Consider the following 25884-nt stretch of genomic DNA (forward strand, 5'->3'; position numbering starts at 1 on the left):
GCTAAAGTGGCTCATTCAAACTGGTGTTGGTTGTTGGCAGGAGACTACTTTCTCCCCACATGGGCCTCTCTGTAGGGTTGCTTGAGTGTCCTCACAACATGGCAAGCTGGCTTCCCCCAGAGTGAGCAACTGCATTCCTTTTTATGACCTGGGCTGAGCAAAACCATCACTTCTGCCATATTCTATTGGACACAAAGAACAGCTCTGACTCTAACTCATGTGGGAAGAAACTACACTAAGGCATGAAATCCAGGAGATGAGCATCAATAGGGAACATCTTGGAGGCTGACTCCCACAGCATCCCTCCATCCTTCCTTCCCTGTTTGTTCTACTTTTCCTATGTGTAGGTTTCCTTCTCAGGCAGTGTCTCCCCAAGCAGTACAAAATCAACATCTCCCGGCTTGCATTCCTGGTGACATGAGTGGGAAGGAAGTATCTTTTTTCCCAAAGTTCTGGCAAAAGTCCCAAGGCTGACTCTGGCCAAATTTGTGTATATGCTTATCCCAGAACCAATGGCTATGGTCTAGAGATACCATGCTCTGATTGGCTAGACCTAGGCCACACCCCCATGCTTAGACCTGAAGGTAGAACTGGAAGCACTAGAGACTCACCCAGAGGATGAAGGAGGAGTGGTTCCCAAAGGAAAAAGCAGGGTGTCACTACTGAATCAAGGTGAATGGTTTGGGGGCAGGAGAAATAATAATGCCATCCCATCTCCCACACTTTTGCTCCAACTGCACATTTTAGCACCTCTTGGTTTAGCATTTTTCTCATAGGATCATCTACTTTCTTGGCCCACTTTCTGTAGTAGGTAGAATTCTAGGATGGCCTCCAGGACCCATGGTGTATGCATACCTTCTCCTAGTTATTCAATCCACCACTAATCTAGATATTCTATAGAAGAATTCTGCAAATGTAGGTAAGGTACCAAGTAAATAGACCTTAAAATGAGATTATCATTGGCGGGCCTGACCTAATCAGGTAAGTCCTTAAATGGAATGGGATTCTTCCTGGCAAAAGAGATTCAAAGTGTGAGAGAGAGTCAACATGGGGGAAGAGTCTCTGTTGCTGGCTTGGAAGATGGAGGGGACCACATGGCAAGAAATGCAAGCAGCTTCTAGGAGCTAAGTCTGGCCCCTGGCTGACAGCCTACAAAGAAACTGGGACTTCAGTCCTACAAATCAAGGAACTGAGTTCTGCCAATGGCCTGAATGAGCTTGGAAATGGATTTTCCTCCAGACCTTTCAGAGAACTCAGCCTTGATCACAGTTGTGTGATACCCTGAATAGAAAACCCAGTCACACAGTGCTGGAATTTTGAGCTACAGATTTGTAAATAAATGGTTATTTTTTAAAAGTTTTTATTTATTTTGAGAGAGAGAGTGGGGGGAGGAGGGTAGAGAGTGAGGGAAAGAGAGAGAATTCCAAGCAGGCTCTGCACCATCAGCACAGAGCCTGACACACGGCTTGAACTCACGAACCATAAGATCATGACCTGAGCCGAAACCAAGGGCTGAATGCTCAACTGACAGAGCCCCTGGTGCCCCAATGGGTATTGTTTTAAGCTATGAAGTTTGTGGTTAATTTTAGGCAGCAACAGAAAATGAATATACCTCATCATGGACTCTAAGATCCCTTTAGTAGGAAGCTTCTCTTAGACCTCCTTAACTTCCTCCCAGTAGAACCTGAAACATAGGTCCTTCTTCCCACACTGTGTCAGTCCCTCACCAAATCCCAACTCCCCTGCCCTTGGGGGCCTAGCAAGGAAGCTGCTCTGCTTGACTTTCCACAAACAGCCTATGCCCCACCAGGCCCAAGAGGGCAGCTCGACCAATCTCTAATTCCCAGGACTCAAGGACCTTTGACCAATTCTATTGATCTGGACTCCTGGGCAAGCAGCTAGACTAACAGACGCCATGAGGGCTCTCCTGTTCCTGGGGTCCCTGCTAGGAAGCCTGGAGTCAGCGTTTTTGGTGAGAGCTGTGGGAGCCAGGAGGATTGTGCTGAGATGGCCCTGGGGGTCCCTATTACAGCCTTGGCCTCTGCTCATGACTTTTTGGTCCAGGTGACTAGAAGGCCTGTTTGGAAAGGCAAGAGTAACCCATAGGGCCTGGGGGAGGGGGGCAGGGAAGAGAGACAGCTAGAGCTGGTGGATATGAGGACATGGCCTTCATTTCTGGGGGAGGGGGACCTTGAGGAGACAATAGGAAGAGGAACAAAGGGTCTGGGTCTTTTGAGAAAATTCCTGCATTTCTGAGATGTGAGAGGAAGCTGAAGACTGGCATGGGATCAGAGGTAGGCTCTGACTTTCTGGGAAAATTCCCTTTTTCTCTCCCCTGTAGACTCCACCTTGGAAAGCCCCTAAGGAGCATAAGCACAGAGCAGATGAGCACACAGTAGGTAAGTATCCTGGCTGTGCCTCCTAAAAGACCCTTCAGTGGGAATGAGTATGGTGGGGAGTGTGCAGATGGTCAGTTTGGGGTCCTTGGCACACAGGGAGGGATCCGGGACATTCTTCACTTTGTCCCTACTTTGGCTAGTATTCAGACCAGAGTGCCTACTATGTGTCAGGTCTTTTTCCCATGGGCACTGGGGACCCAGAGTGATAGTGAACTGTGTGCTCTTTGAGAGCAGGGCTTGGGCTATATCTGAGTTCCCAGCCCAGTGCCTTCCAGTCTCCCTCAGTTTCCCCAGCCTCTCTTCTTCTTCTCTTTCCCTCAGTACATCTCATAGGCATCAGTCATGCCACACAGAGGCCAGGGCCCTTATGGACAAGAGCAGGGCTCTGAAGCCCAAATGCCTCTGAATCCTGGCTTCATCACTTATGTGCTAGGTGACTCTGGGCAAGTGACTTGACTTCTCCAAGCTTCATTTTCTCCACCCATAAAATGAGGGTGGTAACAGTAAATCTCTTAGGGTTGTGGAGAAGGAGAAATGAGTTGTTAATCCACGTGAGGCACTCAGCCCACAGACTACTGCATGGTGAATGCTTAAACTATATTAACTTTTACTTATCAAGCTCCCTTTTAGATGGGGGATGTCTGTATCTCCCCTCTCCTCAAACCATGCAACAGCTCCCCATTGCCTTCATTCTTCCAGGCACTCAATATTTTCCTCAAACTGTGAACTAGATGGACTCTGTCCTGGTAAGCCTTGTGTGGTGAGGCCAGGCCCAGCCCCTCAGCATGGCACTAGGGCCCCACGCCTGACACTGCCTGCCTCTACCTCCTTGCCTCATCTTTCCACACCCAGCCAAACTGCTTTCTTCTCTTTTTCCTGAGCCAACCTTAGTGCCCTGCCTTTGCCTAATCACCTACTTGAAGTCTTCCTCCTCTCTATCCCATTTACATCTTAAGGGTCTCTCCTCATTTAATCTTATTCCTGGTTTGGCCTTCAGCGAGTGCTGCTGTGCCTTTGCCTTTAACGACAAAATAGCAGCACATATGACATAACGACAAAATGCTTATTGAGCACATACTATGTGCCAGACTCTGTGCTAAGTGTTTGATAGACATTATCTCATTTAGGTCTCACAATACTCCTCTGAAGTAGATAGTCAAATCTTGTCATTCATGGTTGTCATGTTCTATAAAGTCACAGAGAACACTGAATTAGCAAATACTGAATGACTGCTCCTAAAGGAAATTTAAGGTTAGGTTCCTGTGAGCTCTGGTCACAACATTTTCATCAACTGTCAACATAGAAGCTTATTTTATGTGTCATTCTGTTTCAAGATATCTTACTTACTGTGTTGTCCCTTCATTCATAATAAAGTCATGGCCAGCAGCACTATAACTCAAGCCTGGACGAAGTTTTTCTCACACATAAATGTTCTCTAGAATATGTATCATGGCCTGCTTGCACTTAGGAACATCGGCACCATATTTGGGGGCCATTTTCAACAGTAAAATCATCTACCAGAAGCACAAAATTTCAAAAATGTGGCTCTGAATAGACTGTGAAAAGGACACATGGTTACAGGAGAAAAGCTGAAACAAGAAGCAGAGCATTACCTTGTTTCACCTTAGCTGGGAATTTGTGCTTCAGGACCTCACATTTTTCACCACTCCATGCACATCCATGAATGACCATAAAAGCACCGTGAGAATTGGTTTAGGGATTACCAATACAGTTTAGCAAGAAGGCAGCAAACAGAGTGGCTATACTATACTGTTTTTAAAAATAATAATAGCTACTAGCAACATTTTTATTGTAAAAACTTTAGAAATTACAGAAATGCAAAAGAAGAAAAAATTCTTCCATAATCCGCTATCTTCTAAAAACCACTCCTACAAACTTTGGAGCATGTCCTTCTAGATTTCTTTTTGATGTATATGTAAATATATTTGTACAAAAATAGGACCACATTTGACATGCTGGTTTTTTGGGTTTGTTTTGTTTTCAAGATCTTATTTTTAAGTAATCTCTATGCCCAACATGGGGCTTGAACTTTCAACCCTGGGATTAAGAGTCGCATGCTCTACTGACTGAGCCAGCCAGGGGCCCCTTGACATGCCGTTTTTAACTGCCCTTCTTCATTTAAAATTATGAATACTTTTTTCTTTTTTTTTTTTTTCAGTTTGAGAGAGAGAGAGAGAGAGAGAGAGAGAAAGCATGAGTGGGGGAGGGGCAGAGAGCGAGAATCCCAAGCAGGCTATGTGCTGGCAAGCACAGAGCCTGGAGGCAGGACTCAATCTCACAAACTCTGAGATCATGACCTGAGCCACAATCAAAAGTTGATCCTTAACCGACTGAGCCTCCCAGGTGCTCCTTGAACACTTTCCTGTACAAATATACCTGCATCATTTAAAGTGATTTTTAGGGGCACCTGGCTGGCTCAGTCAGTGAAGCATGTAACTATTGATCTTGGGGTTGTGAGTTAGAGCCCCATGTTGTGTGTAGAGATTGCTTAAAAATAAAAGTCTTTAGAGGCTCCTGGGTGGCTTAGTCGGTTGAGCGTCCGACTCTTGATTTCAGCTCAGGTCATGATCCCAGGGTTGTGAGATTGAGCCACAATTCCCTCTTTCTTCCTTTACCCCTCTTCAGTGCTCATGTGTGCTCTCTCTATAATAAACAAACAAACAAACAATTAAAAACACAAAATAAAAATCTAAGGGGTGCCTGGGTGGCTCAGTTGGTTAAGTGTCTGACTTTTGATTTCGGCTCAGGTCATGATCTCATGGTTGATGAGTTCAAGCCCCATGTTGGGCTCTGTGCCAGCACCACAGAGCCTGCTTGATATTCTCTGTCTCCCTTTCTCTCTGCCCTGTGTGCATTCTTTCTCAAAAATAAATAAACTTAAAAAATATATAAAAATAAAAATCTTTTAAAATAAATAAAAGTGATTTTTATTATAAAATGTGCATAACATAAAATTTACCATCTTAATACTTTTTAAGTGTACAATTCAGTGGTATTAAGTACACTCTATTGTTGTACAACCATCACAATCCATTTCCAGAACTCTTTTCATCTCTCAAAACTGAAACTTTTCTGCTATATAGTTGATCCCTGAACAAGAAGGTCAGAGGAGCTGAGGCCCTCCCTCCTGTGTAGTAGAAAATCCATGTAGAAGCTTCAACTCCCCACAACTTAACTACTAATAGCCTACTGTAGACTACTGATGGGAAACTTTACCAACAACATAAATAGTTGATTAACACATATTTTGTATGTTAACTGTATTATACAGTATATTGTATTCTTGTAATAGAGTAAGCTAGAGAAAAGAAAACGTTAATAAAAAATTATAAGGAAAATACATTTAGAGTACTGTATTTATCGAAAAAAAACCCCACACATAAGTGGACCTGTGTAGTTCAAACTTAGGTTTTTAAGGGTCAACTATACTATTATTGTTGTCATTTCACAGATGAGGAAACTAAGGCTCAGAGTGGTCAAGTGACTTCTACATTCAACGTGTATTTATTAAGTGGCTACTTTGTGGCAAGCACTCTTCTAGGCCTGGGGGCTACAGATTTGCCCAAGGTCACACAATTAGCAGGTGGTGGGGTCAGGAGCCCACTCCAGCTGTCTGAGTGCAGAAGGGAACATCTTAAGTTCAATTTGGCAGAACTGAACCTCTTGAAGGCATAACGATCTTTTCAAGGGTCTATCTGTTTTCCAACCAGGCCCTGAGGGGTAGCACCTGAACAGGGTGTGGGGGCATGGGAAACATCATCAGGGAGTGTGTTATCTTTGCAGTTCTCACTGTCACTGGGGAGCCCTGCTACTTCCCCTTCCAGTACAACCGGCAACTGTACCACACATGCATCCACAAGGGCCGGCCTGGCCCCCAGCCCTGGTAAGACTACCCAGAAGGGATTGGAGCAGGGACCTGTGGGAGACAGATTCTGCCCATCCATCCGCCCAAGGAACACTGCTTGGAGAAAGGGGGCTCTGAGAGAGAAGGGTGGGCCAGTCCCCTGGGCAGAGCAGGGAAGCTTCATCTTTTTCTACAGGTGTGCTACCAGTCCCAACTTCGAGCAGGACCAGCAATGGGCATACTGCCTGGAGCCCAAGAAAGTGAAAGGTACTACACACAGCCTTTGGGGTAGCTCAGGGCCCTCTCCTTCCCACTACTCTACTGGGTATCATCAGTTCTTACCCACCTGGTATTCTGGGCCCATCCAGACCCTTCCCGTCCTCCAGAGGGAGAAGTTCTAGGAGAAGGTAGCCTCATTTTGCAGGTGGGTAAACTAAGGCATGGAAACTTGGAGTGCCAAGGTCATAGGACAAGCAGGTTTGGGTAGGGACTTATCTCCCATGACCCAGGCTGTCTGACTCAGGCTCCCCACTCTTCCTTCCACTGTATCCATCTCTCAGACCACTGCAGCAAACACAGCCCCTGCCAGAATGGAGGGACCTGTGTGAACATGCCAAAAGGCCCACACTGCATCTGTCCAGAACACTTCACCGGGAAGCACTGCCAGAGAGGTAAGGAGATGGTGAAGCCATGTGAGGGGCTGTTGGGAAAAACAGGGGCAGTCCTGGGCCCACTGAAGAGGTCTCTGGATCCCCGGAGACTTGGCATGATCCTGGCCTCTCTTGAGACCACTGCCCTCTCCCATTTGTCCCCAGAGAAATGCTTTGAGCCTCAGCTTCTCCAGTTCTTCCATGAGAAAGAAACATGGCATAGGCTTGAATCGGCGGGTGTGGCCGAGTGCCAGTGTAAGGGTCCTGATGCCCACTGCAAGCCGCTGGCCAGCCAGGGTGAGTGAATGGGTCAGGAATTGGCCTGAGAGGAGGAAGGCAGAGGTCTGGAGGAAAAGCTGTTAGGCAACCAGTCGGGGTGCCGAAAGAAAGGGGAATTTTCTGTGAGGTCTTCGGGCCCAGAGGTGCTTCAATGTGCTCCATCTCCCAGTCTGCCACACCAACCCGTGCCTCAACGGAGGCAGCTGCCTAGAGGCGGAGGGCCACCGCCTGTGCCGTTGCCGGGCGGGATACGCAGGACGCTTCTGCGATGTAGGTGAGTAGGGATCTTGGAGGAATCAGAAGCTCCGCCCCCAGGTAAGAAGGACTCCGGGAGAGGGACTCCGGAGAGTGGGGAAAGTGGCTGAGAGGGCAGTGGGAAACCACACCAGTTCCTGGCTGCAAGGAGCCGCCTCTCTCCCCAGACACTGAGGCGCGATGCTACGACGGCCACGGGCTTGACTACCGCGGCACAGCCGAGACTGCGCTGTCGGGCGCCCGGTGTCAGCCGTGGGCCTCAGAGGCCACCTACCGGAACGTGACTGCAGAGCAAGCGCTGAACTGGGGACTGGGCGACCATGCCTTCTGCAGGTGCGCTGGGTGGGGCGGGCGGGGCATTCCCTTCTGCCCCAGGGCCCTCTGGCGCTCCTTACCCTTTAACAGCGCCCCCTCCGGTGGTTACAGGAATCCGGACAACGACACCCGCCCGTGGTGCTTCGTGTGGAGCGGCGACCGGCTGAGCTGGGAATATTGCCGCCTGGCACGTTGCGAACACCCAGTCCTAGAGGCTCCTCAGTTCCTGCCTCCAACCCAGGTCCCCTCTGAGCACCCGGATTTTCCCCTGCCCTCGCTTTCAACACTGCAGAAGCCTCAGCCCCCGACCCCAGGTAGTTGGGAAGTGGTGGGAAGTCAGAGGGCGTGCGGCGAGCTACCTTCCAGCCCTTGGTGGGTCTCCCAGCACTCAGCATGGGCTCCTCCCACAGCCTTGGGCGCGACGCCGGAGCAGCCCACTCCCCTGCCGAGTCCCAGCTGCGGACAACGGCTCCGGAAACGGCTGTCCTCGCTGAGCCGCGTGGTTGGGGGACTGGTGGCCCTGCCCGGGGCGCACCCCTACATCGCCGCGTTGTACTGGCGCCACAATTTCTGCGCGGGCAACCTCATCGCCTCCTGCTGGGTGCTGACCGCGGCGCACTGCCTGCAGAACCGGCGAGTCCCGCCGCATCTGGCGCCCTGCCCGGGACCCTAGCTCCTGGCTCTTCCAAGCCCAGCTTCCGTGCAACACCCGAACCCATGCCCTACCCCCCTCTCACTCTTCCCCAGCGCCCTAGGAGGAAGCTGAAACCCAGCAAGGGGCAGGAGGCCTGTGGCCGGCTCTGAGCTCGCTTTCCCCCGCATCCCCTCCGCCCGCAGGCCCCCGCCGGAGGAGCTGACGGTGGTGCTCGGCCAGGACCGCCATAACCAGAGCTGTGAGCAGTGCCAGACTCTGGCCGTGCGCGCCTACCGCCTGCACGAGGCCTTCTCGCCCATCACCTACCAGCACGACCTGGGTGCGGGGGCGGGAGCGCCCCCTCGGCGACCAGGGGAAAGGGTGGGGGAGGGCTCGAAGTCCCAGCGTCTGGGTCTCACCCTCCTCCTCGCCTGGGTTAGCCTTGCTGCGCCTGCAGGAAAGAGAGGACGGCCACTGCGCGCTCCCGTCGCCTTTCGTTCAGCCGGTGTGCCTGCCAAGCAGCGCTGCCCGCCCAGCTGAGGCCAAGGCCGCCCTCTGTGAGGTGGCAGGCTGGGGCCACCAGTTTGAGGGTAGGCAGAACGGCTGGCTAGGGGCGGCAGGGACACCTCTGGCCACCGGGGTAGGCAAGAGAAATTCTCAGCTTTGGTACCACTAGGGACAGGTGGCGCTGACCTGGTGGGTTGGGAAGATTTGCAGGGCCCTTGTGTCTGCAGTCAGCTCCTGCCAGGGCCTGGGCTTCACTGCTGGGGCAGGGGAAGGGGAGGTCCCCAAGGCTCCTAAGGGGTACAGAGAGAATCACAATTTCCTTTGGTTACTTCTTGGTACTGCGATGCAAGGGCTAACAACGATGCTGGCCTCGCGCTGGGGCAGCCGGTTGGCTACCTGGGAAATATTGTTCGGAGACATTGGGTGGGAAGTGGGAGTGGGGTTCCAAGGCACTCCTGCTCCGTCCCTTCCATTCAAATCCCGGCTCCTCTCTGGTCTCAGTTTTCTTGTCTATGAAATGGTTTTAATAGCAACTCTTCCTCACGGGCTTGCTGCAACAGAGGCCAGTTAGTGGGGAGTGAGCAGGGTCGCAAAGGGTGTGAGGAAGGCGCTCTTGGTTCGCAGGGGCCGGGAAATATTCCAGCTTCCTGCAGGAAGCGCAGGTGCCGCTCATCCCTTCTGAGCGCTGCTCCGCCCAGGACGTGCACGGAGTCTCTTTTACTTCAGGCATGCTCTGCGCTGGCTTCCTCGAGGGTGGCACCGATGCCTGCCAGGTGAGCCCATGGGCTGGCTTGGTGCCCTCCTCCACCCCATCAAGTCCAGACTCCAGACCAAGGGCGCTGAGCCACGTGTCCCTGACCCAGGGTGACTCCGGGGGCCCGCTAGTGTGTGAGGAGGAGACCACAGAGCACCAGCTTGTCCTGCGAGGCATCGTCAGCTGGGGTTCCGGTTGTGGCGACCGCTACAAACCGGGTGTGTACACCGACGTGGCCAGCTACCTGGCCTGGATCCAGGAGCACACCAATTCCTGACCATCCAGGGACTTGTCTTTCCCTCCTGGGGGGATTCTGGAATGGAAGGGTGGCTGATGCATAATCATGGATGGCAAGGGTTGGGTTTGATTCCTCTTAGCACCACCAGCCTGGCGCCAGGCATAGAGTAGGCACTCAATAAAGTGCGTCTGAAAATGTGTGAGAGGCATAGTTCTCCAGGGGACCTGATGGGAAATGCCAAAACAGTAAACTGGTGCACTTCTCCATACTCCTCGGGGAACAGGATCTATTAAGATCTTAAACAAGGTATAGATTGGTGTCCAACTGGTGTTCTTTGAGCCATACTGTGTACCAAGTCCTGAGCAGGGTGGCTCCATATATTTATCTCTTGTATGAACTAACTTTTTAACTTTTGAAGTTTATAGGACAGAGGTTCTCAATCTCTACCGTACATTAGAATCATCTGGGGAGCTTTTTGAACCTGTGCCTGAGATCCACTTCAGATCAATTAGATCTCTAGGGAGGGGGTGTGGGTAGTGGTATGTTTTTAAAACTCCCCAGGTGATTCCATGTGCAGTCAAGGCTGAGCACCATGGTTAGAAATGCTTCACATTAAAACAGTGCTGTGGACTCTTAGAGCTGGCAATGTGGATAACACCCCCACCCGAACTTGCACTAGAGCAGTAGGGCTCAAATTGTGCCTGGACCACCAGCAGCAGCATCACAAGGGAACTTGTTAGAAATGCATATTCTCTGGCTACCTCCCATACTACTGAATCAGAAGCTCTCGAGTTGAGACCCAGCAATCTGTTTAACGGATTCCCAGGAGATGCTGATGTTCCTAACGTTGAACCAAACTGAAGATTCTGGGGGGTTCAATGGTCACCAGTCTGGGAGGTCTAGCTGTCCAGACTTGCTCTCTTTCTTTTCGTTCTTTTTTTTTTTTTAAGTTATTGTTGACATAGACAGAGTGCAAGTATGAGCTGGGGAGGGGCAGAGAGACAGAGGGAGACACAGAATCCCACGCAGGCTCCAGGCTCCAAGCTGTCAGCACAGAGCCCGACATGGGGCTTGAACTCACGAATTGTGAGATCATGACCTGGGCCGAAGTCGGACGATTAACCGACTGAGCCACCCAGGCGCCCCTCTTTCTTTTTGTTCTTAAACCCAGGTGCACACTGCGCTCAGTGAGCCATTTCAGTTGGTTTCTCAAGGGTTGTACAGATCGGTGTGATTTTATCTTTCAGGCTAACTTTACAACTTTACACAGGTCTAAGATATGAGCTTCTCTCCCTCACCCCATGTACACATTCTCCAGTGTACATAGTGTCTCTGTGACATCACCATGCCTCGATGTCACAACCCCACCCTGACATGCCTCACAGTGCATGGAGTTCCAGGCACACAGAACAGCCGGATATCCCTTAAAAGTGCAAGGCGAGGGGCACACTCTGAGCCAGAATGGGGGACTGGAAAGGCTATATCAGTGCAGTGCTGCGGGACCAGCGTGTTGATGACGTGGCCATCATGGGCCACTCAGACAATCGCTGCGTGTGGGCATCGCGCCCTGGGGGCCTTCTAGCTGCCATATCACCGCAGGAGGTGGGTGTGCTCACAGGGCCTGATCGGCACACCTTCCTGCAGGCCGGCCTGAGTGTGGCAGGCCGCCGCTGCTGCGTCATCCGAGACCACCTGCTGTCTGAGGGAGATGGTGTTCTGGACGCTCGCACTAAAGGGCTGGATGGGCGTGCTGTCTGCGTGGGCCACACCCCGCGCGCGCTCCTGGTGCTCATGGGCCGACGGGGTGTGCATGGGGGCATCCTCAACAAGACAGTGCATGAGCTGATCAATGGGCTACGCAAGCAGGGCACATAGCAGTACAGCTAGGCCACTGGTGACTGCGTCAAAATAAACTGCTGGGCCTGGCTGGCTCATCCTGTGTTTTTGCGTGTTGGGCAGGTGCAGATGAGGAAACCAGTTTCCAGAAAGATTCTTTTTTTTTTAAATTTTTTTTTCAATGTTTATTTATTTTTGAGACAGAGAGAGACAGAGCATGAACGGGGGAGGGTCAGAGAGAGAGGGAGACACAGAATCGGAAGCAGGCTCCAGGCTCTGAGCCATCAGCCCAGAGCCTGACGCGGGGCTCGAACCCACGGACCGCGAGATCGTGACCTGAGCTGAAGTCGGACGCTTAACCGACTGAGCCACCCAGGCGCCCCAGAAAGATTCTTGAAGAGGGGTTACCTGATGGGGCTGGGATTTTGAGTTCAGAGGCTTCCCAGCCTCCTGTCCCCTAGACCTGGCCCTCCTATCCATGAATGCCCTGCAGAGGCCTCTGGCCTGACTTCCCAGGGTCCTTTCCCAAGAAAACTTTCCACACGTCTGTGTGGGACAAACTGTAAAAGTAGTTCCTCCCACACCCCTCCCAAAGCAAACCCCAGCTAGACCCTATGGGGTCAGGGAGTCAGGCTGGAGGCCAGTGTACTAGTCACCCCCTCTACTTGGCAGGAGGAAGCCTTTTCAAGTGTAAGTGGGTGATGGAGTAGGGCTGGTAGCTTGGAGAGCAACTCTGGGGCTCCCGGGTTCTTGCATCTCCTCCCACATATCCCAAAGGGAGTGGGAGAAGAGCACATGGCCAAGACCATCACAACGAGGTCTGGGCCCTATAGCCGTCTGCCCCCTTGGAGTCCAAAGGCCCCAGAGGACTCTCTAGACTAGAAGGAGGAACTTAGGCATTCCCTACCCCTTGACCTTCACTCTGCAGGCCTCAGCTCCAGGGGCCCTATGGAAAAGGAGGAATTGAAAAGCTTGGATGGATTTGTTTTAGTGTTTATTTTGGGGGTGGAAGGGGCAGAAAGAGTGGGTGACACAAAATCTGAAGCAGATTCCAGGCTCCAAGCTGTCAGCACAGAGGGGCTTGAACCCACAAACTGTGAGATCATGACCTGAGCTGTAGCCAGACGCTTAACCAACTGAGCCACCCAGTGCCCTGAAAAGCTTGGATGGGTTTAAATGAGGCTTGGTTTATTGCCCAAAGTTAAAGGACAAAGGTGGGAGGGAGGGTGGCCAGTCCCTGCCCACTATGTGCTGGGGCCCAGAGCATGGCCTCTCTTGCCCATCTTCACCTTCCCTGTCCCCTCCCTCAGTGTCCCCTGACAAGCCCCCACCTGTCACTTGTTTTCTGGAACACTAATCTTGTCCCAGAAAGGGGAAGTAAGGTGGGTAAGTCCAGAGGCAGAGAGAGACAGGAGGAAGTCAGCTGGATGGGGAGGGTGGGAGAGTGGGTGGGGATGGTACAGAGAGCCCTTCTTATGGTTGCCTTGGGGGTGGCCCCAGGCCCTAGGGGGGACTCCCAGAGAGTCTGAATCTGGTTTGGCTCATTAAGGTAGGGTTAAGTGGATTGTTGGGGTGAGCTTGCAGGAAATAGTGCTGCTGGACCCCAAGCCGTGGTCTACCCCCACTCCCCAGACGGAAGCAAACAGACTTATAAATGCATGAGAATTTAATTCCTTTTTCATCACGCAGTATTGGGAAAGGGGGTTGTAGTGGTGCCACAGAACAACTGGATGAGGGGGAGAGTGGCAAGTAGAGAAAGGAAGGTGACAGGGAGGGTGAGAACTCAGCCAGTGACTCAGGCACCCACATCTATGCACAACCAAACAGCTGCAGGTCCTGTCCTCAGACCCACCTTACTCCTGCTCCACTGAGTCGGACTTGTGTGTCCAGGAGAACCAAGCACAGGCCTCCAAACAAAGCCTCCTGGTGTGCAGAGGACTCAAAATCATACCCAGGTACCCTGTAGCCTGCACACAGCCCTCCACGGGTGCATCAGTTCACACATGCAGGCTGACATACAGTATTACCAAACATGCCCACACATGCACACACACTGACTCTCAGTCACACAAGCCCAGACCTCTGAGGACCTGCACAAGGACAGGCCTGTGCCCAGAGTACACAGACACACCCCTCTGCCCTTCTACAGTGGGCCCCAGGCACAGGCCCTTCCCTGCCCTGGGTGGCAGTCTGGGCTAGAGGCGGGTGGCATTGTGTCGAGCAGGCAGTGCTAGACGGGGGGAGGGTGTGGCAGGGGGCAGCTCCTCCAGGAAGACCCTGGCGGGCAGCGGGGGTGAGCGGGGCTCAGGAGTGGCACAGCACAAAGTAGCACGGGTGATAAGATGGTCCAGGGGCTGCAGGGAGTGCATCCAGTGGGGCAGGAAGTCCCATGTCTGCAGCCACTTGGGCAGGCGTCTGGGGCTGCGATTCTGCAGGACATTGACGAGCACCACAAAAGCCAGCAAGGCCCCAAATGGTGCACCCACCCCCGCCATGGCCTGCCAGCCTGCCATGGAGATGCCAAACACCAGCGAGGGCAGTAGCAAGAAGCACAGGAGGAGGTAGAGGACAGCGAACCAGCGGTACTTGGCAGTGCGTTTGCCCAGCGCCTTGGCCATGCGGATTGGCAGGCGCGTGCAGGGCACTGGGTACCACAGCAGGATGCCTGAGATGTTGAAGAAGAAGTGGCAGAGGGCAATCTGTAGAGGAGAGGGCAGAGGGGCTGAGGTGGGCATGGCTCCAGCTCCCTGTCAGGCCGGCAGCGATAGATAATAGGAGCCTGGCCTGGAAAGGCAGCACGAAAGTCACCAGAGGGCAGATGTGCTCCTAGCATAATACTGAAACACTTCCAGACCAGGTAGTAAATAAATGCTGCCCTAACTCTACACATTTTCCCCCACTGACCCCTCTTGCAAATTCCCCAACAGATTCTGCCCAAACTCAGCAGTAAAAAGATTCATTCTAGTTTCTGGCTCAGCTGCTCTGTCATCCTTATTGGTCCGAGCCCTGGCCCCAGCCTCAGGTTTGTCATTACTTCTTTGCTCCTAGAACAGCAACCTCTTTGCCATCTTTCCCCTCCTACTGTCCTTAATCCCTCAGAATGGGCCAGCCCCCCTCTCGCTGCACCCCTTCTTCAGAGTGCAAATCCTACTCACTGTCATTGGTGTGATTATGTGAGTAATGTCTACCCATTAGATGCTAAGGTTTTGGGGGTGGCACCCGGTCTCCTTTGGCCTGTATAGTTTCCAGAGCCTGGCATGGTGGGCAGCCCCTAGTAGGCAGTCAAAAACTCTGTTACATGATGTCCCACCCTGAGTCAGGTGCCACACCCCAGTCCCAGCCCTGTCTTGCCCCTGGCAGGCACCCTCCTAGGCGCACCTGGAAGGCGCTGGACAGCTTCTCCCTGGGGCTGGCCAGTGCAGCCAGGATGGCTGTGGTGGTCGTGCCAATGTTGGAGCCCAGTGTGAGGGGGTAGGCCCGCTCGATGCTGATCACACCCAAGCCTGAGGCCAGACAGAGAAGACAGATTCTCCTCAGCCCCCTCCTTCAGCCCTTTCCCTGCCAGCCCACCCTGCCCCACCCTGCCCTGCCATGGGCACTCACCAATGAGTGGGGTGATGGCTGAGGTGAACACAGAACTGCTCTGGACAACGAAGGTCATGCCAGCTCCCACCACCATGGCAAAGTAGCCTGTGGCCCAGGTGAAGGGGGCGGGGAAGTCTACGAGGACACCCCCATCCCAGCAGGGTCAGTAGGAGGGCATTGGGAGAGTAGCCAGGACCTTTCTTAGGGAGGAGGTATTGGATGCCAGCTTCCAAGTGGGGTCTTGTCAGTCCCCTGCTCAACTGCAGTGGCTTCCACTTATAGTCCTCCTACATGATATCAGATATCATGTCTGCTGAAAAGCCCTCCCTGACCCCTGGCCCTCTGGCGGACTTTGTTTCTTGCTTCCCTAAGCTCCCATAGATGTACCTTATTCCAGCATTTGTTAGCCTCTGCTGGTGCCAGGCAGCATCTCAAAAGTTTGAAATGCAGTTTAAAATGAAAATCAGGTGGTGTCACTCCCCTGCCCCAACCCTTAACCCAAAAGTGGCCCCATTACCCTTAATAAAGTCCTGGCTCTGAGCACAGCTTGTGGGGACCCTGTGACCTGCTCCACCCTGTTACCTTACTGACCTCTCTCTGCCTGGCTCACTCTTCAGACACATCTGACTACTACTCCTCATTCAGCCTCCTCACAGAGGCCGCTGACCACCCATTGAAAGAGGTATCTTCCATACTGTATATTTGTCACTTTTGATTTCTTCTCAGCAGTAACTTCTCTATCTGAATATATCCCCACTCAGTCATTTATTTTTCATTGTATATCCATCTCCCCCTCTGGCCTGTGAGCCCCCTGAGGGTAGGATTCATTTCTGGGGCTCGCCTCTGTATCTTTGGCACTAAACCATGCTTGGGCACACAGGTTTAATAAATATCTGTTGAATGAATTGGTGGCCTCTGAGGATCTGTTTAGAGCCACCTGCTAGAATGGAACCACAGCCAGAGACAGCCACAGGTCCCCAGCTGCCAGCACCTCAGGGTCCTTAGAAATCACCTGGCCCAACCTCTTCTTTGTTCACAGGGAGAAACAGGCTCAGAGATGGCAGAGCTTTACCCAGACCACATAGCAAGTGGGACTTAGTGAGATTTGGAAGGGCCCATCCTGGGGCCCACACACCCAGTTCCTGGGGCTTACCAGTGTTGATAACCTTCTGAATGACCTTGGCCACTTGGCCCTTAAGCAGAGAGTTGAGCATCTTGACGAGGAGGATGAGGCAGGTGCATAGGAGCACTAGGGAGCCAGCCAGCAGAATGAGCCCCACAGCCAAGTCAGGGAGCCCTGTGTCCACGAAGATGTGGTTGCCTGGCAGGAGAGGTGTCAGGCTGCTGAGAGCTGAACACCCACAGCTGCTTCCCAGCATCCTACCTCTAGTACCCTTTTGGGAATGGAGTCTAAGGCCCCACCTCAGGCTACTTCAGCCTCAACAGCAGGGCCTAACCCAAGCCCATGAGCTGGGCTGATTTACAGCTGGCTTTCCTGAGGCTGATAGCAGCAGTGGCCAGGTTGGGGACAGCCCTTCCTCTGCCCGGCTCTGCCCCTGCCATGCCAAACATCTCCCATGATGCAGACACTCACATTTCTCCATGGTGGCATTTCCAAGGGTCCAGCTGGTATTGGCCTCTGTCCTGGGCATGGGAGTGGGAGCCTAGATTAAGAGAAGCGTGACTTAGAATGTAGGAAAATGCATCAGGCCTTGGGGATAAGGTGGGGGTTAGGAAGAGGTGGGGGATGGGGGGATGGAAGTGGGCCTCCTGGCTACGTCCCCTTGGACAGCTTGCTTGTCTTCTTTGAGCCTGTCTCCTCCGCTGGAGAGATGGGGATGAAAACACCTGCCACACAAGAATATGGCCGTGGTGAGTCCTCTGAATGTTCTGTGCTATCACTCTGCTGATCTGGCTCTCACTGGAGCCTGCAGCCTCCTGATCCCGTGGCTTCTTGTCCTTGTTTCCTTCCACCTCTCCTTGGCATTGGGTGCTACTGACCATGGCCCTCCTTCTGAAAATTCTCCTTTCCCCATTCTTTATTATCAGTCTCTTGGTGCCTCCCACTTCCCCAGTGTCTGTGCCCCATTCTTTCCCCTGAGGCACCATCAGCCCAAGCCCCATTGTCCTCTCGCTCAAATCCTTACGGGGGGATGTTGGGGTGCAGGGAGTGGGGGAACCACCAGTGGAGAGAAGTCCAGGCCCCACCCTTTCTCCATCCCCCACCTACTGTCAGTGAAGTGAGGGGAGTTTCTGGAGCCCCTCCCCCCAATTCAAAGAGCCCAGAGCCAGGCAGGCCCAGGCCTCTGTCACCATCCAGGGATGCAGCTCAGCATGGCCAAATGGCCCAATTTTACAAGAGAAACCACATACTTTACAATCCCGTGAGGGCCACTAATTTGCAACCTCACTGGATTGAGGAATTACCATTTTTTTTCATGCAACTGGGGTGCCTTACCTTTCCCTCAGGATTCTAGCCTTGAAAAGAGAAAGTGGGCTGGGCTCGGATGGGGAGAAACCATCTCACAAAGGAGGAACTGAGCCCCAGAAATAGGCAGTTACTCCCAGGGCCCCAGGCAGAACACAAGAGCTACAAATTTTCCTCATACACATTGTGCCTCTCTGGGAGCTGATAGGGGCCCTGGTCCAGTCCCCAGGGAGTTCTGCCTCCCACCCCCACCCCGGACCTCCCCTGTGCTGAGGGTAGCATCTCAGGTGCGGGACTGGCCCTTCAATGTTGCAGCTTCTTTGGGGTTTATTCCAAACTGTGTCATTTATAAAATGTATAATAGTAAGAAATATTTCTGGTGTCTGGCTTTAAATCAGGTTTATTTTAGTGACATGTGTCACTGTGAGTGGGGCACTGTGCTCATCTGTGTTCCAGCTAGCCACACCTGGGGCCTGGGGCACCCTCAAACCCAGGCCAGAAGTGCAAACTGAGAAACCAGGAGAGAATACTCTCTGTCAGGCTGTGTTCAAAAAGCAGGCCAAGAGAGTGATGGGAGAGAGCCATGTGTTTGCTGTCCAGCAGATCTGAGCAAGTCTTGTTTCTTAACACCAACTACCTGGGGCAAGTCATGTCACCTCTCTGTACCTGTTTAAAGCAGGATAGCCAAAGAGCTGTTATAAAGGTTACAGGAGAAAATGTGTGTGAAGTGCTGTCTGCAGGCTTATGCCATAACAAGTCTTCAGTAAATTGTGCCTCCTAATACGGATTAGACCCCCCTCCATCCCTGGGCCCATTCAGGGTTGCATGATGGGAAGGGTGGATGTGTATGTGTTTGCGTGAGATTGACTTCCTAGGTCAGGATTAATGACTCCTGCATGTGTGCCTGAGGATCCTGGCCCTTTTGGGGAGGACCTTGGTGGGCCAGCCTGGAACCCTGGGAGGCAGATGACCCCTGAGATGAATGCATACCTGACCAGCTTGTGCCCCACTGACCTGGCTGGGCCTATGGATCTCTTAAGGGAGGAACTTCACTGGGGTCCCACTCAGGGCTGGCTGTATCAGGGCAGGGCAAGACTCAGGGCTAAGGCCTTGAGGGTTTTGAACCTTGACCTTCATGCCTGGGATTGTGTGGTTCTGGCTGAGCTCACAGAGGGGAATCCAGAGACTGTAAAGGGCAAGAGAGAAGTAGGAGAGTGGGGAGGCCAGAGAGTGGGTAGACTGCACAGTCAGGCTGGGGGTAGGTACTGAGGGAGGGGAGGGAGCAGGCCCAGGGCTTCCTTGTCCAGAAGGTGGGACCTCTAGCCTAGATAAAGAACTGGGCAGCCCAGGGTCTGGGACATATCCCTAGATGTGCCCATCCTGCCTGGGCCTGGGGGTGTGGTGGGGGTGGTGAACTCTGTGGGAAGGACAGAATAAATGAGCACCAGGCAGCCCTAAGCTGAGATCCCAGCTCAGCCACTCCCAGCTATGTGATCCTGGAACACTTAAGCTCTCTGGGCCTCAATTTCCTTTCCTACAGTGTGAGTTTTATGATGCTGCCCACCTCTTCCCAAGAGACTAGTATTGAGGAATCTTGGAAGAGAGTTAGGATCTAAGTGCCTGTAGGGACACCTCAAATTAAGGAAGCACCTCTGAGATTAAGCTCACAGAAGACTGCCAGGCTCCAGAAATCCTTCCCCTGGAGAGAAACGCACAGGATGTGGGCCTGTGCTGTTGTTCAGCCTGCAGGGTTAGGGGAGCTCTAGGGTCTTTGTTTTTCTGGAAGCAGAAATCACCGTGCCAGCAGCGCCGTCTGGTGGCAAAGAGGAGAAATCCTTTTTAGAGCAGTACCTACCACTCAGGAGCAGTCTCTGGGTGGCTGTGGTTGTCTGGTGGCATTCAGGCCTGGCGGGCAGAGCGGGGAATGGACACATATGATGGAACACCAGACTGGCTTCTGGATGAGCCAGCGAGATGGGGGTTCCAGACTGGCTTCTGGAAGAGCCAGTGCGATGGGGGTTCAGAAGCATGGGCTCCAGATTCCACCACGATTTTCATCCTACCTCAATGGCATGGACCTCCGCAAGCCTCTCTGAGCCTCACTTTCCTCAACTATAAAATGGGCAAGTGATAAATCCTGTTTCCCCATTGCAAGTCTTCAAAGGATGCTCGTTTAGACCAGGAGAGTATGGTTGACAATCCATAGGATAAGTACATAAGAAGGTAATTTTCCAAGACAGTGTTAGGTCCCTGGAGTGTCAAGAGGTGTTGGGACACTAAAACTGCCTCTGGGTTTTCTTCCACCGTCTCAGACTCCCAGTGCTGTCTTTGGTGACTTCGTTCCTTGGAGACTGTTTTGGGTGAGGTTGGGTCCAGTTTGGTGAAAGCTGGAGGCCACAAGGACAGGTTGGAAGGGAGACTCGGTGGCCAAAGGAAAAATTCAAGTCTTTGGTGCAGCAGAAACCACCAGCACACACAGCAAGAGCAAGCACATGGCTGCGGAGCCATGTTCCACAGGATCTGACCTAGAGAGAGGGTGAGAACAGGGAGCTTGGATCCCACCCCTCAGCTACTCTCCAAGCCAGGACAATCCCATCTGGATACTGCTCTTAAAGAAAAGTTCTCCTGGGAGAGCTGGGATGAGAAACCAGTGCTCAAGCCAGTGGCATCAGGAGGGGTGAGGCCAGCCCCTGCCATGTGAACTTGAGTGGGTTACTTCACGTCAGTGGGCGTCAAGTTCCTCTTGTGGAAGATGGGATACTCATGTCCACCTCGCCAGCGTTTTGTGAGGATCCCATCGGGACAGGGTTATGTCCGGTGTACGTATTACAAGGGGAGACCTGCTGAATGCAGCTGCAGGTGGGCAACGGGGATTTCAGAGCAAGAGAGGAACTCCACAGCTCAGGACCTCCCTTGCATGGTTTGTTTTGTGTGAAGATCAAACCGTGTGATTTCTCTGTCGTCCAGATTCTGCTATGAAGTAGAGAGGATTTGGGCAATTCAGAGAGCTGAGAGAGGGCCCAGAGGGTGGGTGAGAAGGTGGCACTGTGTTAGAGGGGTCACAAAGCCAGTGTAAGAGCTGCCCGTATGGGCTTTTTGATGTCAAACTGCCTTGAACACTCAGAAGGACTGAAACAGAGCTGTGCACCACTCAGATGCAAAGGAACCTCATAGGGCAGGGTTGAAAGGATCTTCTCTGTTCACGCTGAGATAAAGGGCCAGTAACATCAAGTAGCAAGTAGGAAGGATGAGGGGGCCAGGCTGTGCTATGCCTTTGGCTTCAGCTTTCCTTATATCTTGTTCCAAATGGAGTTGCTTCTTATATGTGATAATTAGGGAGAAGCAAATACTGTGGATTATGGTTTTGATGAAGCATTTCCTTTTTTATGGCTGAGTGAGAAAGTGTGCTAATTGCCTGCTTCCTTGTTAGCCTGGTGTAATGGCAGGTCCACAAGTTTCCAATCAATATCTTCATTCTGGGCAGGGAAACGGTGCAAAAGGACAAGCAGACACATGCCTGTGGCAGTCTCCAGGGGGAGGAACCCCTATGTCAGCACAAGTGGCTGTTGTGTCTCCAGTGAGGTCTCTACGTGGCCCTCTTGTCTTGTTCCTGTTTGTCCGGCTTTCCAAGGCATCCTTCTCCACCTTCCCTACCCCTCCCCCCATTACCTGGGTCCCCAAACACAGCAGAGCTGAATCATTAGTCTCCCTGGCACCCTAGTTGGGGGGAGAGAGCCCCACACTGCTAGGCCTGCACACAGGGCCCTGAACCGGCAGGACAGGCTCTGAGTGTCTCAGCCTCTTGAAGCCTGTTCTCTCTACCTGTGAAACCAGAAGGTTGAGCTAGACCAGTGGTTCTCAAACTTGAGCATGGAGCAGACCTAGAGGACTTGTTGAAACATAGGCATGCCACCCCCTGCCCCAAGTGTTTTTTTAGAGTCTAGGGAAGGGCTGAATACTTTGTAGCTCTAATATGTTCCCAGGTGGTACAGATGCTGCTGGTCCATACTTTGAGAACCACTGGGCTAGATCAATTACATGCTGATTCTAGTTGATTGGTAATAGCTGCCTAAAGTCAGTGTGAGACTGGAAGGAATCAGCACAGCATTACTTGGGGCTAGACCTGAGACTCACCTCCATGGGGTCTGGGCGGCACCAGATCCGGATGAGACTATGGTTTCTCAGGGACTCGTCACCGGTGGCAATGCTGGTAATCACAGACTTGTCCAGCTGTGGGCAAGATGTGGGTGGGGAGAGTGAGAGAGGGGTCCTTACTATCCCCCGGCCCCCACCCTGTGCCAACCTTGCCCCCACCTGGATGATGAGCTTGGTGAAGGGCTCTGTGATGATCTTGAGCAGATCAGGGGCATCACGGCCGCCACGGATGTTGAAGGAGGCAACCACCAGTCCAGTGACATGGTGCAGGTACCCAGTGGCAGCCTCCAGGGGCAGCAGGACCAGAACTGACAGCCAGTTAAAGCAGTCGTGCACCGTGGCCCCTGCGAAGGCCCTAGGCAGGGAGGCCACAATGCAGGGCAGGCCAGAGCCGGGATGCACTTACGGCTGGGGGCTCCTGGCACCTGGGACCACCCTCCCCTGACAAACACAGGCCCCTCACCACTCTACCCCCTCACCGCCGGAAGTCAGTCCTGTCCCCCGCCTGCATCAAGGCCACAATGGTGTTGGTGACAGAGGTGCCAATGTTGGAGCCCATGATGATGGGGATAGCAGAGCTCACCTCCAGCACTGGTAGAAGAAGAGAGGACCTCCTAACTAACTATGTGAGAGCCACTCAGCTCCTGTCCCCACAACACATCCCTCCAGGTTCACTACCCATGTCCCAGCCCCCGTCGGGCAGTCCTGCCATGATGCTGCCCAGCCTTGGTGTCACAGGTTCATATGGGCACATGCTATATGTGTGCATGCATGTGAACAGATGCACTGCATGTGCACATATGCAGATGAGGGCACATGACTTGTATGCAAATGAATATCTGTGCTTGTGTGTGCACATGTGCACGAGTGTGATGGTTAGTGCCGTGTGTCAACTTGGCTAGACTACAGTACTCAGTCTTCAACCCAGCACCAGTTTAGATGTTGCTGTGAAGGTGTTCTGCAGATGCGAGTCACTTCTACAACCAGTTGACTTTAAATAGAGGGGATTATCCTTGATCACCTGAGTGGGCTTCATCCAATGAGATAAAAGGCCTTACAAGCAAAATTGAGGCTACCCAGTGTTGGCTTCTGCCCAAGAGTTCCAGTCTGCCCTTCCTCATAGCCTGCGCCATGGCTTTTGGCCTTGCTTAGCCAGCCCCACAATCATGTATACCAATTCCTTGCAATAAATCGTATGTATATCTCTAGCAGGTTCCTTTTCCCCGACTGATAGAATAAGGAACTGTGTGGTGATATGGGGCTAAGCCTTCCTGGGGCTGTACTCCCCATCTGGCACCCTTTCCAGATCTTGGGGCACCCCTCCTGGCTGAGACTCCTGGCCCTGACTTGGAGGACAGGGTGATTGATGCTGGAGCTCTGCCCTTTGCCTTTAGCAACCTGTCCCCACTCCTCCCCCCCCCCCCGCCCCCCGGCCTCCTGGCCCTGACACACCACCTCAGCCCCCATCCACACACCCAGCCCCCATGCTCTTTCCCTAGCCCTGGTGAGCCAACTCACAGCCGGAGGAGACCATGCTGACAATGATGGACGTGGAGGTGCTGGAGCTCTGCACCAGCACAGTCACCAGGATCCCAACCACCAGCCCTGCCACTGGGTTGGACAGGATGGCATTGTCCTTGAAGATGTCGCCAGCCACCTTCCCTGGGGAGCATGAGCCAGTTTTGCCTGATGCCCTTCAGGAACCCTGCCCTGATCCCCTCCTCTGGCCCTACCTCCAGCCAGCTGGAAGGCAGAGCTGAGCACGTCCAGGGAGCAGACGAAGAGGTAGAGAAAGGCGAGCATCAGTGGCACCTTGAGGAGTGTCATGCCAGCCCGGCGCAGCTTCTGGGCCAGCCCAAGCTCTGGAGATGGGCCAGCCATGAGCACAGGGGCCAGGGTCTAGGGCACTGACTGCTGATGCCCCTGCTGTCCACCCCCTTCCCAGGCCCACCTGGTTTCTGCTCTTCCTCCAGGGCCAACTTGGCAGGCAGCGGGTCATGGCACTCCAGAACCTCCCCATAGGGGCAGCTGTGCTCAGTAAGGGCCACAGGGCCCAGGCTGGGGAAGGCATAAGCGGAGGTCCCTGGGATCCTGTGCAGGACTGGGGAGGGAGGCTGGTCAGCAGTTCTCAGAAGCCCTGGGACAGGCAGGGTTGGCTGGGGGTGGGGGGGGAGAGGCAGAGGGATGGAGACCTCACCAGGGATGTGAGCAACTCGGGGCACACAGGGACCAGGGATGGCAGCAGCACTCACCCTGAGGGCTGGGCACATAGGCAAAGGCTGTCCCACGCATCATGTGTCCCCCTCGGACTGGGAGTGGGGAGACAGCCGGGCCCCCCAGCCTCTCTCCATAGGACATCATCCTGGGCACACACAGTGGGGCCGCAGCAACACTGAATGACAACTACTGTGTCCTGAAACTTACACATACACACCACCCCTCGACATCCATACCTGCATACTTACATGCACAAACACCCATGGTGTGTAAATCCCAAACACACACTCAGTGAAGTATACCCTCCACCCCCACATATACTCAGAGATGCATACTCAGGTGCTCAGCCCAGATTCATTTATTCTGTCATTCAGCAAGTATTGATTGAGCATCTACTCTATCCCAGACGCTGAGCTAGATGATGGGATACAGTGATAACTAAATAAATACAAGGACAACTGCCCCCTAAAAGCTCAAAGTCTCATGGGGAGATAGATGTCAATGAAATAATCCTTCAAATAGATGGCAAGTGGCAATGGGGACATGTGTTCTAGTGACAGATACAGGTGCTACCAGAGTGCCCCATGGCAGGGGGTGGACTCTTGAGGGAAGAGAGAGCAGACGATCAAGCTGAAATGAAGCAGGAGTGGGAGTTCCCAGATGGAGAGGGAGAAGGGCAGGTGTGCAGGAGCCTTGGGCTGGAAGGAGATGAGAATGCCCTGCAGCTGGAGGGGACCTGGGAACATGTGTACTGGCAGAGGTTGCAGATGTGGGCCAAGTCTGCACACGCAGGAGGAGTTTGGACCATCCTGAGAGCAGTGAGGAGCCATGGACACCTGCTTGCTCATGGGACCAGTTGGACATGCACTTGGGGGAGGGTCCACTGGCCTGGATCCCAAGTTCCTGGATTCCCTCGGCAAATGAACTTCTTTCCCCATCTACCTCCCTCCCTGCCAGATGGCCTTTCTCTCATGAATGAGTCTCAGACCAGGACTGGTTTAGGTAAAGAGGTTTCCCCCCTTGTTATCCCCAAGTCTGGGAAGCCCTCGGCTCACTTTAGGCACACCCTCAACTGCACCAGGAGTTCTTGGTTGATGGGGTAGCAGTGCCAATCTGCACTAGCAACACATATCCTTACACCCCTATAATGTCCCAAGGGCCCCTGGCTGTTGTGGTGGGGGTGAGGGGCTGGCCTGAATTCCAAGCCCTGGTAGAGCACAAGTCCTTTTTACTTTGGGGGAGTGAGCCAGGCTGGACTGAGCCAGGCTGGACTGAGACTGAGATGTTATGGGTGCAGAAAGGGGAAGCACAGTTAGGACAGAGGTGAGGGAGTGGAGGCGATGGGCTATTTCCTACTAAGACCTGGGGATGGGTTTGGGACAGGGGGTCCTGGGCTTACCTTGGGGGTTCTGTGTTTCAGCTCCTGCTCGGCTGCTTAAGGAAGCCCCAGGGGCCTGAGGAAGAGATGGGACCCTCCCCTTTATACCCTTGGGTCAAGGGCAAAGTCCCAAAACCCTAGCTACCCTCCCTGTTCCCCAATTAACCTCACCCCTGAGATTCCTCCCAGTTAATTACTAATCGTCAGCTCTGCTGGGGGAGTCTGTGGTCAGGCTTTCCCTTCCCCTACACAGAAACTTAGGCTGAAAGAGACAGAGACCCAGCTAGGGCACAGACACATCTCCTGTCCCCAGGCAGAGACCCTGATGCCACTCAGGCACTTTGTTCCCAGGGTCCCCACAGGGATTTCATGGCTCCAGCCCCTTCCCC

The 25884-nt window shown here is 53.0% G+C and overlaps 3 protein-coding genes across 8 annotated transcripts; 2 read left to right on the forward strand and 1 right to left on the reverse strand.

Annotated features, from left to right (window-relative positions):
- Nucleotides 1-1847: 1847 nt before the first annotated feature.
- Nucleotides 1848-10095, forward strand: F12 (coagulation factor XII). Its single transcript, XM_015072747.3, has 14 exons — nucleotides 1848-1972; nucleotides 2342-2399; nucleotides 6204-6303; nucleotides 6461-6531; nucleotides 6825-6935; nucleotides 7080-7211; nucleotides 7363-7467; nucleotides 7616-7781; nucleotides 7875-8077; nucleotides 8174-8396; nucleotides 8601-8737; nucleotides 8838-8987; nucleotides 9529-9677; nucleotides 9768-10095. The coding sequence occupies exons 1-14, from the start codon at nucleotides 1916-1918 to the stop codon at nucleotides 9933-9935; spliced, it is 1830 nt and encodes a 609-aa protein (XP_014928233.2). The 5' UTR covers nucleotides 1848-1915; the 3' UTR covers nucleotides 9936-10095.
- An 810-nt stretch (nucleotides 10096-10905) lies between these two features.
- Nucleotides 10906-11837, forward strand: PFN3 (profilin 3). Its single transcript, XM_015072688.3, has one exon. It carries the CDS (start codon nucleotides 11358-11360, stop codon nucleotides 11769-11771), a length of 414 nt encoding a protein of 137 aa, XP_014928174.2. The 5' UTR covers nucleotides 10906-11357; the 3' UTR covers nucleotides 11772-11837.
- Nucleotides 11838-13380: 1543 nt separating this feature from the next.
- SLC34A1 (solute carrier family 34 member 1) lies at nucleotides 13381-25656 on the reverse strand. 6 transcript variants are annotated; one of them, XM_015072745.3, is made up of 13 exons: nucleotides 25517-25656; nucleotides 24153-24262; nucleotides 23852-24001; nucleotides 23634-23762; nucleotides 23419-23562; nucleotides 22380-22491; nucleotides 22060-22255; nucleotides 21880-21975; nucleotides 16912-16981; nucleotides 16471-16638; nucleotides 15336-15452; nucleotides 15111-15235; nucleotides 13381-14431 (listed from the first exon to the last, which is right to left on the reverse strand). In XM_015072745.3, exons 2-13 carry the CDS (start codon nucleotides 24259-24261, stop codon nucleotides 13928-13930), a joined length of 1920 nt encoding a protein of 639 aa, XP_014928231.2. In that variant the 5' UTR covers nucleotide 24262; nucleotides 25517-25656; the 3' UTR covers nucleotides 13381-13927. The 6 variants fall into 6 exon arrangements, with proteins under 6 accessions (XP_014928231.2, XP_053081983.1, XP_014928228.2 ...); XM_053226008.1 differs by having other exon boundaries at nucleotides 23852-24056; XM_015072742.3 differs by having other exon boundaries at nucleotides 24153-24319; nucleotides 25517-25644.
- Between the last annotated feature and the right edge of the window lie 228 nt (nucleotides 25657-25884).

This window comes from Acinonyx jubatus, chromosome A1, assembly GCF_027475565.1.
Source record: "Acinonyx jubatus isolate Ajub_Pintada_27869175 chromosome A1, VMU_Ajub_asm_v1.0, whole genome shotgun sequence".
NCBI lineage: Eukaryota > Metazoa > Chordata > Mammalia > Carnivora > Felidae > Acinonyx > Acinonyx jubatus.